Source organism: Rattus norvegicus, chromosome 1, assembly GCF_036323735.1.
Source record: "Rattus norvegicus strain BN/NHsdMcwi chromosome 1, GRCr8, whole genome shotgun sequence".
Classification (NCBI taxonomy): Eukaryota; Metazoa; Chordata; class Mammalia; order Rodentia; family Muridae; genus Rattus; species Rattus norvegicus.
Window position 1 is genome coordinate 208,723,584 of NC_086019.1, and position 12,822 is coordinate 208,736,405.

The following is a 12,822-nucleotide window of genomic DNA, read 5'->3' on the forward strand; positions in this document are numbered from 1 at the left end:
CACACACACACACACACACACACACCCCACGCGCACACAGGAAATGTCAATGAAATTGTATGGTCTTTTCTCCGTCAGGGTCTCATTGCATAGTCTTGGCTGGCCTTGAACTCGGAGATCCACCTGTCTAAGGAGACACCTCTGGCTCTTGCTCTCTCTTCTCTCAAAAGGCAAAAACAAAACTCCACCTACGGTAATGTAAAGAAGCGACTTGAATGCAACTCAGGTTCCTCTATGGTCAGATGTTCTTTTTTTTTTTTTTTTCCGGGGCTGGGGACCGAACCCAGGACCTTGCGCTTCCTAGGTAAACGCTCTACCACTGAGCCAAATCCCCAACCCCGGTCAGATGTTCTTGAATCAAAATTCTGCCCAAGGTTTCACTCTGCTGAAAGTCACATTCTACTCATCAGCCTTACTGCTTTAAATCAGCCAGCCCTGTGGGAAGGAGAGGCAGAGTTCTGACCACCCAGAAGGAGGCAGAAGGTCCATTTGCACTAGGAATAAAATCTCAGGGGGACCTTGCTTAAGAATAGCTACACTCGGGCTGGAGAGATGGCTCACTGATTAAGAGGACTGCTCTTCCAGAGGTTCTGAGTTCAAGTCCCAGCAACCACATGGTGGCTCACAACCATCTATAATGAGATCTGTTACCCTCTTCTGGTCTGAACACAGCTACAGTGTATGTATATATAATAGACAAATAAATCTATATATAATAGACAAATGAATCTTTTTTTTTTAAAAAAAAGTTACACTCCCCTCTGTAGAAGTAAAACTTTCTGCCTTGCCAAAATACTTAAGATTTTGAGGTCATTTTCTTGAGCCCTGTCATAGTTAGGGTTACTATTGCCATGATGAAACATAATGACCAAACACCTTGGGGAGGAAAGGGTTTATTTACCTTATACTTAGTCAAAGGAAGTCAGGACAGAAACTCAAACAGGGCAAGAACCTAGAGGCAGGAGCTGATGCCGAGGCCATGATGGTCTACTGGCTTTCTCAGCTTGCTTCCCCCCCCCCATCGGTTTTTTTATTGGATAGTGTTTTTTTTTTAATTTACATTTCAAATGTTATTCTCTTTACTAGTTTCCTGGACATAAGCCCTCTATTCTGCTCCCCTCCCCTTCTTCTATAAGGGTGTTCCCCTTCCCATCTACCCCCGTTCTTCCCCCCTCCGACATTCCCCTACACTGGGGGTCCAACCTTGGCAGGACCAAGGGCTTCTCCTTCCATTGGTGCCCAACAAGGCCATCCTTTGCTACATGTACAGTTGGAGCCATGGGTCAGTCCATGTGTAGTCTTTCGGTAGTGGTTTAGTCCCTGGGAGCTCTGGTTGGTTGGCATTGTTGTTCTTACTAGGTTGCAAGTCCATTCAGCTCTTTCAATCCTTTCTCTAATTCCTCCAATGGGGGTCCTATTCTCAATTCAATGGTTTGCTGCTAGCATTCACTTCTGTATTTGACATGCTTTGGCTTTGTCTCTCAGGAGACATCTATATCCGGTTCCTGTCAGCAAGCCCTTCTTAGCTTCATCAATCTTATCTAGTCTTGGTGACTGTATGTATATGGGGCACATGTAGAACCCAAGGAAGCTGGAAACAGAGGTCAGTGCTGCAGCCTCGAGCATTGCTTCTTCCTGGGGAGACCCACCCCCATGGGGTTCCTTTACATTGCTATGTGATGTCAGTTCAGTATAGATGTGTAGGACTGAGCCTCCTTTCTATGGTCTGTTTGTGGGTGTACAAATGGCTCCATCTCAGGGGCTCTAGAGCATTGTAGGCATTGGCTAAGGGTCTCTGTTTGGAGTTCTAGGACCATTCACTGAATACCTGGTGTCACTTGCTGGGTGTTCTTGACAGTCAGGTGTCAGGCAGCAGGGCTACAGAGCTATGCTGAGATGTTTTTTAGCTGGGCGCTCTCTCTCTCTCTCTCTCTCTCTCTCTCTCTCTCTCTCTCTCTCTGTCTCTCTCTCTCTCCCTCTCTTCACTCCTGCTTTCTATTGTAGGGCATACTGTAGCCTAAGCTGACCTCAAACTCACAAAGCAGCCAAGGATGACCTTGAACTAGAGATCCTCTTGCCTTTACCTCCCGAGTGCTGGGATTATAGCCTGGTCCACCACATCTGCTTTGGAAGTGTGGTGTTTTATAAGGTGGGGCTCAGGGATTTAGTGCCCGTTAGGCAGGTTCTCTACCTTTGAGCGGCATCTCCAGCCCTTAGGCTGTGTGCATGGATGCATAGGTGGAACAGTTTGTGCTCAGGGAGCATTAAGAGCATTTGAAGGACTTGTGTCTAGTCAGAAAGTGGGTGCTCTTGTTACTTTTGTCACTGCTCTTACAGAATACCTGACCAAAGCAATGTAAGGAGAGAAGCCTTTGTTTTGGCTCAGTCTGAGGACACAGTCCACCATGGTGGGGAGGCGTGGCATCGCAGTTGTGAGGCAACTGGTTACATTGAATCTGCAGTCAGGAAACCGATACATGCTGGTGCTCAGTTGACTTCCTCCCTCTTTATTCAGCCTGCGATTCTGGCCCATGGGATGGTGCCCTCCACATTCAGGGTGGGTCTTCCCTCCTCAATGACATCCAGAGGCTTGCCTCGATGGAGGTTCTAAATTCCCCTGTCAAGTTGACAATCGTAATTAACCCTCACAGAAGAACTCCTGGAGTGGGTGGGATAGCAGCCCAGCCTTCTGATACAGAGGACACGGTCCACAGTGAGGAGTTCACAGACCCGCCCCACCCCTGCTGTCACTGCAGACTGTCCCCATGCCTTGGTACAGACAGTTGCCCCCACAAAAGGTTGCACAAAAATGTCATGAAGTGGCCGCTGAGTACTGATGGCCAGGCATCCCTTGGTTTGGGCCTTTTTGGTGGTTAGTTTAGTCAACTTGATACAATCTAGAATCACCAGGAAGAGAGGAGTTATCTAGATCAGGCTATGAGCATTATCTTGATTCTTAATTGATGCGGGAAGATGTAGCCTATGGTGGGCAGCACCATTCCCTAGTCAGGGAGTCCTGAACAGTGTAAGAGTCAAGAAGTTGACTCAGTAGAAACAAGCAAGAATCCATGCATTTAATCTCCCTCTGCTCCAGACTGTGGCCTAATTTAAGTTCCTGCCTCCGTTTCCTCTCAGTAATGGACTGTGTGGAAAATATAAGCAAAATATATTTTCTTTTCTATCAAATAAGACAAAAGTACATGTAAAAAAATTGTAAAGAAGCCAATTGGCAGAAATTAAAACTCTGCCATGGTTGTTTGCATTTATGCTTAAGTTTATTTCTTCCTAGAAACTGCACGGCCATTAGCCAGCTAGGCAAGTAAGAATGTGAGGCTGAGCTCTGGCCTCTTGGGTAAGGCACAAGATCCCTTTGCATTAGGAATAAAAATCCAGTGGGACCCCTGCTACGTGCTTGCTTCCTGCTGAAGTGCTTTGGATTGTGTGGTCATTTTCTTGAGACACATTTCTTAAAACTGTAGCCTGGAATCGTAAGGCAAATAAACCCTCACTTCTCCAAGTATCTGTCACAGCAACAGACAGGACAGGAGGGCAGCTTTTGACGGTGCCAGCACATAGAGACCCGTGGTTGTGCAGCTGACGTTGAATTCTGTGATTTTTTTCACTCTGCAGGTGGCTATAATAGCGGGGAACTTTGAACTTGCCGAGTACATCAAGAACCACAAGGAAACAGACATTGGTGAGTGGGCTTGGTGAGAAACCACAGCTATTGTCATCTGAGATCCTCCTGGGACTGCTTGCACAGCCAGCCCTCAGCCTTGGGAGTCCTTCCCTGATAGTGGGGAGGGTTGTGAAGACCGTGGGGGATGAGCAACACACTTCCCTTGAAGAGTACCATTCTCCTCTCTCCTGACAGTGCCTGCTACAGGCACGTGTGAAGTGTGCAGGGCCTCAGGAATGGCGATGTTTGAATTCTGCTGGGGATTGGTCTAGGGTTCCCACCTGATTCAACTCTCTTGATTTTCCCCAATGTTGATTTAAAATATAATATGCCTGTACTTGTGCATTTCTGCAGACGGTGAGGGTCCAGCAACATTGGCAGGTTGTGTGATCCTAGGGGAGATGGTGCATGGGGGGTTGGGGAGCCCGGGGGATATCTCTATTCCTTCCTCTCTAGTTTGCTATAAGCCCCAAACTGTTCTCAAGCATTTTTTTTTAAAGATCTATAGAAACAAGTCAGAGCAACTGTCTGGGTACCAGGGAGGAAGTGCACTTCAGAGCTGGCTTAGATATGCTTATCGGAAGGCACAGACTCATGTGTAGATGGGTGGCAGCTGAGAGGGGAGAAGAATGTGAGATCCTCTCCTCTGCCCTCCCGTCACCTCTACTTGGTGTCCCCCTCCCCTTTCTAGTACCCCTTGCACCAACCAGGAGGGCCATCTCAGGGGCTCCTCCCTGCTCCCACCGTCCTACCATGGGCTGGGCCCAGTCTTGCACAATGGATGAGCCAGCTGGCCTGCGCCCTCCAGCGCTGGGCTTCCACAGGACCTGCAGCGGGGAGCAGTCCCACTGGAGCAGCAGTGGTGAGCCCTCGAAGGTGGAGTTGTCCCATTGAGGGGCTCTGGGATGGGGCTTCTTGGAGCCTTGAGAAGAAGCAGATGGCATCTGCCTCTCACTGTCTATGCCCTCACCCTGCTTTTGGGGTGTCGGGAGTTAGCGAAACTGTCTCGCTTTTATGTCTTCACCATGTCGAATGTGTGTCTTGCATCAAATGTGACTGGGACTTTCCTTGTGCTGGGACATTGGATCATGATAGAGCCAGATGATGGGCTTGTGTCACCCTGTACCCTGCTTTGAGCATCAGCGTTGTTAGAAGAGGGATGTGTATAGAGTGAGCTCAAACCAGGCAGAGTCTGAGATTGCCAAGCTATTCCCTATGCTTGCCTGCCTTAGCCTCATACCTACCAGCTGTGAGCAAATTCCAAGTGCCCCACCTGATGTGGTTACCTTGTTCTGCTCATGTGTATTCATCTTCACCTGGGCCAACTGCAGAAACAGTTGCACCATCCACAGGTCCTATATTAATTTTCAACTTCCCCTTATATTTTACCACTTCAGAGGGAAATGGCTTCCCTTTCAGAGATGGCAGGCCTGGGACATTCTTCCCAGAGTGTCTTATGAGGTCAAAATCAGTGCTGTTCCAGCCAGCAGGACACCTCACAGATGGGGGTGCATCTCACAGATGGGGATGATACTACTCTGTGGAGGCTGAGAGGGAAAGATAACATTTTGAGGGAGACAGTCACTGCTCAGGGCTCCTGAAAAGGGCAGCTTTGATGGCTGTCCAGAGCCTCAACAAGACCAGGATAGGAGTCTGCATCCTAAGACTCCAGTCTGGTATAGGAAGTTGCAGACACAATCTGTCTCCTTTAGCACAAAAGAGAATGACCACAGGGACCAGAAGTATGAGGGGTTAGAGATGACTGGGTCAGAGCTCACCATGACCAGTGAGATCTCTGACCGCCTCCTTCTGGGCAGACCCTGGCAGATTAGTGGGTTCAGAAATCCTCTCAGGTTCTTTATAAGGTAGGGGCTTCAGAAACTGAGGCTTCTGTGGCTCCTCCCTTACCCTAGGCTCTAGGGGTGATGTTAAAAGGACTGCAGATGTCATGTCCCCTTAGGAGTCATGTGACTTGGAAGATCAGTGGCTGCAAAAAAGACATGTGACTTTTCAGAAGCCTAAACTTTGGTGCACATTGTCACTTTTGCTGTCACAATGCCTACTCCTCCTGAGTCCTGGTCACCATTTGTTCTAGATGGTTTTTTGGTTTTGTTTGTTTGTTTGTTTGATGTCCCACCACCCCGAAGCTCCATCAGATTTTCTGCCAGCCCAACAGTTGATCTGCAGAAATAGCTTGTGAGTCACTCCTTCCTCTCTGTAATGGACTGCGCTCCCCACTCACCTGAATGAGAGAGATCTTGGTCTCCTCAGCCAGCGTTGCACAGTGTGAATTCAGTACAGGGTGTACTTGGGGTTTCTGAGAGCTTGTGTGGAATGCAGACACCCTGGCAGGCACGCGTCTGACTCCACAGGTCCAGGTGCTACTGAAATCACTATGCTAATGAGAGGCTGGGTATCCAGCTTTCCTAGGCATCCCCATCTCTCATGCGCTCATTCAGATAGGAGGATTGGCCACACATCAGTTCCTAAGGACGACAGATGACAGCTAGCTGAGCTGTTTAAAATAATGAGTTTATTCTGCCGTTCAAGGGGATGCGAGGTCAGAATCAAGGTACTGCCAGGGTATTGTTCCTCAAGGCTCCGGAAGGGTGTCCTCTGGGCTCTTTCCCATGCTAGGTGCTGCTGGTGGTCTTTGGCCTCCTCCACGGGTCTGGTTTGTGACACACGTTTGCAGTCTCTGGTCTGTGATAACCTGACCTTCTCTGTGGCTATTGAGATTGCCAATTTGATGGGGTTTAGAATCAGCATGGAAACGGACCTCTGGGTGTGTCTGTGAGTAAGAGTCTAGTTAGTTTGGGTTAACTGATGTATGAAGACTCACCCTGAATATGTGCGCCACCATCCTTTGTACTGGGGTCCCAGAATGAATAAAAAGGGGAAAGCAGTGTGAGCACCGGCGTTCATCTTGCTTCCTAACTGTGGATGTGATGCGACCAGCCACCTCCCACTCCTGATGGCCTTCCCGCCATGATGGACAGCCCTCGAGGGCTGTGAATCAAATAAACCCTTTCTTCCTTAAGTTGCTTCTCCTCAGGCGTTTGTCCCAGCAGTGAGACAAGTAACCATCCAGCTTGTCTCAACCTCCTGTCTTATCCTAGGACACCAGTTTGGTCCTATATCTAAAATGGCCTCTCTCTGAAGATCCTTAAACCATTTGTGAGAAGATCCATTCCCAAGGCCCCCACTGCAGGGCCCAGAGTTTAGAGTTGCCTGCCTTGGGCCATTGCCTTCTCTAGGGCAACTGTATTGGACTTTGCCTGTCCCTCAGTAGCTGCCCCTCAGTGCTGTGCAGTATGTGCTGAGTAAGTGACCCTCCCCCATGCCATTTGTCATTCAAGGATGGCCTTTCTGTCACCTTCCTTTTCAGCCTAAGCCCTGTCTTCATTCTGATCTGAGGCACGGAGGGGTGGCTGACATACTGTTGATGGGTGCCCACTTGGTCCTGAGTTTTGACTTTACAGTCTTTTGGTTATGTGTGTTTGGGTGGTGATGGCGGTGTTGGGGTGAGGAGGGTAGATGTGCATTTGTGCTCAAGCATGTAGAGCTCTGGGGACTGTTTTGGGGGTTGTTCCTCAGGACCCATTTACCTTTTGTTTGAAACGGTCTATCTCTGGCTCGAAGTTTCCCTTGTTTCAGAGTTCCGAGATGCTTTCTGTCACAGCCTCCCGTGTATAAACCTCTGTGGTGGCTTTTTATATGACTTCTGGGGATCCAAACTCAAGTGCTCACACTTTGAACTGAGCTAGTACTCCGCGTTTTAGTCTCATATTTTAAGCTTCACTTCCACTTAGGAGGGACAAGGAGGAAAGAGACCTGTCCCTAAGTGTGTCCCCCATCCCCGAGTCTGGCACCCCTCACTGCTCATGATCAGAGTCCTATGTGTCCTAAGCTAAGTGAGGCTGAGAGAGGCTGAGTTGCTCTCTTTGAATCTCAAGCAGGAGGAAATGAAGGAACGCCCCCAACACACACCTCTGTCGGTCTGGTCAGGGCACATATCTGAATGTAGGGTAGTGGAAAGTTCTCCACATTCCAAGTTGGGGGTCACTAAAGGTGGGTAAACACCTCCCTGACTTTCACCGTGGTTAATCAGAGAAAATCCTTCCTATCGAAAAATCAAATTGCTCCTGCTTTTGAATGGGGGAAATCTTTGTTTTCGACGCCTGCTAGTGTGCTAGCAAAATCAGAGCACTTCAGAAGTGCAGATGTGGTTTTGGGGAAGGCAGCCATAACCCTGCGGTCAGAGCCATCTGGCAAATGGACACCTGGAGATCCGCAGAGTTCATGTGGCTGCAGCTTGCTTCCCCAATAGGCTCAGCGTCTTAGCGTGCACATTTATGTGCGAGCCGGTCACGGTGTGCGTGCTGCTCTTGTCTGATTCTGCGCTGCTGGTTTTTTTTTAAAACACCCCCCCTTAAAATATTAAACGTGATTTCCATCAGATTGTTTTATCTGCCAGCTGGAAGAAAGTGCTTGTTGGGAGACGCTGTGAATAGCGAAGTTAATCCCTGCTTGCTGTCACCCATCGTAAGCTGTGGCTGGGCAGATGAGCCGGACCGGCTTGAGGTGCCTTGGCCACAGAGTACTTAGGATGACTTCCATAGGGTGGCTTCCATTAAAAGCAAGGCCAGGGGGGAGCTGGGGAGCCCACGTCCGAAATAAGCATGCAAGTATTAAGCATGTGGCGCGCTGATAAGCTGCGGACCCGGCTAACCTGTTTTCCCCAATCTTTGGTGGTTTTGTTCTTGCCTGGCTCTGAGGGGAGATGCGCTGTCAGATGGATTAAATGACATGGGTTGTGCTTCTTCAGCGGAACAAGGTTTGTTTTCCTGTCTTGTCCTTCCACAGATATGGAGAGAGTCGAGGTGTGTGTGTGTGTGTGTGTGTGTGTGTGAGATAACACAGTCCATAGAGCTGAGGTGTATGTGTGAGTGCGTGAGTTTGGTGCCTGCTTAGCTGACTAAGGAGCACTTGGATACGGTTGCTAGGTTTCAAGACCGGGAGCCTGTATCATTACTCTGTGGATTTGCATAGATGATGGATGGAGGGAGATGTTTTCAGATTTCTTAGTGTAATGCAGTGTGTGTGTGTGGGGGGGGTGAGAATGTGAAATCTGAGCTTGTTTTGACTGATGGTTCTTTGAGAATATACCTGTTTGGAGATACCACCTGCTGGGAAATTAAATAATTCCGACCTGAGAGATTTCTGTTTTCCTGGCATTTTCACTATGGAATGTGCTACTTCCGATGAGCCGTAGGAGCCTTTGTATTTGCCAGAGAGACTCTCTAACAGATCCTCAGGAAAACCCAAACGGGTGACCTATTTCCTTAAATTTAACCAAATGGATCAGGGTCCCCAGTGTGGAGTGCCCCCTCTATAATTCTCCCCAAGGAAGGGAGAAATGATACTACAGTCGGGCAGCCATCACGCAGCTGTCGATCAGATTCCCACAGCCTATTTTCAGAGCAAGTAGCTCAGGAGGAGTGGGGGACAGAAAGCTTCCCAGACACTGCAGTCTCTAAAGCAGATGGTCTGCTACCTGGCTGGTGGGGGCTCACCCTATTCTTCTTGTCCTTTGAGGGGATTAGAAAGACATGCAAAGTTGTATCAGCCTGGGGTGTGTGTGTGTGTGTGTGTGTGTGTGTGTGTGTGTGTGTGTGTGTGTCCTTGCACTGGGTTGATTGTTCAGGTCTGTCTGTGCCTGGGCTCTTGGTTGCTGTCTGCCATTGAAGGCATTGGTCTAGAGGTTCACTGTGGCTCTGTGTTTGCTTCCTCTTCTCCCATCCAGGAGTTTTATCTCCAGTCAGAAAGCATAGTTGTGACCCCTGAGTGACATGGTTTTGTCTGTTTGTTTGTTTGTTCCCAGTGATATCCTTGTGCTGCAGCTGTGTTCGGTGGGGGTGGTGTCTTGACTTGGGAATTTCTAACACAAGGCCTAGGTGAATATCCACTTCAGATCTACTGCCACCCTGGGCCTGTCCTGTGTGTGCGCTTGGCTCCTAAGACACCGCGGTTTTGTTCCTAGTAGGATATGGCAGCTGGCCCTGGCCTTCTGTCTTGTGAGCATCTCCATGTGATTTGTCTTCATGATCTCTGTCTGTCCATGCGCACTCCCATCCACGTGCGCTCCCCTGTGCTTCCTAAGCAACTCTCCGTCTGTTCTCTCTTGCTGCGTCCGGTCTCCCTTCAACCAATCAGAATGCTGCTCGAGTGAGGGGATGGGTGTGGACACAATGTGTCCTGCTTTGGTCGCTCCTTTCCAGGTCACCCTGCTTCCCCCACAGTGGACATACCTGGCTGCTGGCAAGTATACACAGCATCCTGCTCCCTCCTGCACACACATAGACACCTTTGAGTTCTGGGCTGATCTGGAACCTTTCCTGGCCTGTGACTTCCAGGTTCTGCACACCCTGAATGCAGGAAGCTCCAGAGGTGTGTCACTGTCCGCCACTCTCATCTCCACAGTCTCTAGCAGTTTCCTACAACATGAAACACCCATCTCCCTGGCCACAGCCTATCAGGATGCAGCCTCTTCAGCCTATCAAGATGCAGCTAATGCCGTTCAGCACATCCATCCTCTCCTCAAACTCAAAACCAACCATATGTGCTCCACTAGCTGTTTAAAGGTTCCCGTGGTCCCCCCGACACTGTCCTGTCAAAGGACAGTGCCTGGGTTAGACTTAGCAGGGTATCCACTGAAGCTGTCACAACAGGGTATCCTGACCTGTAGACCCAGCACCGTCACCTGCTGCTTGCTCCTTCCTCTGTGGGCACTCTCCACTCCAAAATTCCTCTTGCTATTGGCAAGGGGGCAAGGTCTGAGGTGGTAGGGGTTACAGAAGTGATAGACGCTCTCAGTAAAGGTCTGAACCAACTAACAGGCCTTCATGTGGAGAGGGGGTCGAGTCTGTGGGGAATTCCTGGACAATGAAACACCTGAGGAAGTAGGTTGTCGAATGTGACCACACACCAGAGCAGAGGGCTGCAGGGCTGCAGAAGTCTGATGCCTCCCCCAGACCTTGCAATAGATAGTTGGCACAAAGCTAGATGCCGCTTGTCCCCAAACACCTCAACCTCATGCATCTGCTGGGACTTCATGGAAGTCTTGAAAGCCAAGATTGACTTTGTTCTTGCCTGTGCAGCATTCAGCCACCATCACTTGAGACAACCCATCTTTCCCCAGCCCTACCTACTCACTTTTTTGTTTTGTTTTGTTTTGTTTTGTTTTCTTTTGAGACAGGGTTTCTCTGTATAGCCCTGGCTATGCTGGGACTCCATCTGTAGACCAGGCTGGCCTTGAACTCAGAGATCTGCCTGCTGCTGCCTCCCAAGTGCTGGGATTAAATGCATGTGCCACCACACCCAGCCCCCACTCACCTGTTTTTATCAGCTCAGTCTCCTCTGAGGTCTAGGCTGGTCTTCAGTCTCCATCGGTTTTCTCTTCCTTCTTTCACACTTCTTCCTACAGTATTTGACCTCCACGCTGACACCCTACCCTAGGCCTGTACTTGGCTCTGCCCCTCTAGAGGTTTCAAGAGGCTCACTCCCAGGTTCCTGCTGTTCTTGCATAGCCAAGTGTGAGGGGCTCACCACTGTAATCTCAACATTTAGGAGAATAAGCAAGGTGGGAAGGTTGCTGTGGTTCTAGGCTAGCCTGGCTGTACAGTGAATTTTAGGTAAACCTTCACTACCACAGTGAGGCTGTCTTAAAAGGGGGAGGGGGTAGTTAAGTATGAACAAGGACATGTAGTTGAGGGAGTGGGGATTTAGCTCAGTGGTAGAGCGCTTGCCTAGCAAGTGCAAGGCCCTGGGTTCGGTCCTCAGCTCCGGAAAAAAAAAAGAAAGTAAAAAAAGAACATGTAGTTGAAGGAGTTCTGATCCCGGTCTTGATCCTGGTCCCGGTCCTGGTCCTTGCTGCTCACTGGTCCTGAGATCCTAAGTGTCTTCCCTGAGCTTCCAGGCTGTGGAGATGACCTCAGCATGACCTTTGGGTCCTGACAGGTTTTTGTCACCAGAATCTCTCTCTCTCTGGTTTGCATTCAGTTTCCCGGTCCTTATGATCTCAGATGCAGAAAGAACTGACTCAAGCCACACAGAGAGCATAGTGTCCCCCACTCAGGGCTGGAGGTACGCATAGATCCCATTCTGACCAATCAGCTCCTGCTGGTCACGAGAGGATCCTTCTTCAGTGACCTTCCAGTCCACTGATACGAAGGTCCAGCTCGGCAGGAGTGTGAAGCAGCTGGTCACGTGGGACCCACAGTCAGGAGGCAGAGAATGACTAGAGCCCTACCCCCGCCTCTACCCAACCCCAACACCACCTTCAGTAGAATAGCTTATGTCAAAGAAATCAGGCATTCAGTTTACCAAGACAAAATGAGACGAGGGGTTAGGCTCTGGGCTCTCTTGTTTCAGCTCCTGGGCTTTGTGTTGACGAACAGCTGCTGTGAAAGTAGGTGTCTCATTTAACTCTGGGCTAGATGTGTATCAGGGACCAGCTCCGGTCACTCACTGATCTCAGGCTTTACCTTGAAGAACTGCTTGGCAAATTAGGACCAGTGCTGACTTCAAGCTTCTAGTAGCATCCTGAGCACGGTTTAGCATCCTGAGCACGGTTTAGCATCCGTCCTTGGCAGGACTCAAGATCCTTGTAGGCTCTGTTTTACCCTGACCCCCTCACCTATGCCTTTGCTGGCAGTGAGTCCAAGTACAGGCCCGGAAGTGACCACAGCACCCATACTGGCCCCGGTTGAGCTTCCTGGGCCCCTCTGTGAGGATTTGCAGTCCTCCGTGAGCCAGGGGATGCCTCTGTTCAACACCAGAACTTGAAGACCTTCCTTTAAAAAGCCTCATACCCACAAAGGGTAGTGGAACTGAAGAAAAATCATTAGGCTGAGGACCGGAAAGGGTGAGATTCCATCTGGAATTATTTTGGTGATCTTGGACCAGCCATGTTTTCTCTGGACCTCAGCTCTTCCCCTATATCCCTCAGAGCTATAAATCAGACTCTTCTCTGGGTCAGAGCTGAGCCCAACTGCAAGAAGGATTTGGATAGGCAGCAGCAGGGTTGGGACCTCTTCCTGCGACTCTTTAAGGCGGTCCAGGGATTCCAGCCACGTGGTAGG

General features: G+C 49.6%; 1 protein-coding gene across 16 annotated transcripts in view; it reads left to right on the forward strand.

Moving 5' to 3' along the window:
* Shank2 (SH3 and multiple ankyrin repeat domains 2) overlaps positions 1 to 12,822 on the forward strand; it is a 445,157-nt gene that overhangs the window by 148,440 nt on the left and 283,895 nt on the right. For all 16 annotated transcript variants that reach the window (XR_005490582.2, XM_063274304.1, XM_063274282.1 and 13 more), the window contains 1 exon segment: positions 3,631 to 3,697. Coding sequence is in view for 15 of the 16 variants with exons in the window: in XM_063274304.1 (XP_063130374.1) it covers positions 3,631 to 3,697 (67 nt within the window). In the remaining variant the exon portion in view is untranslated.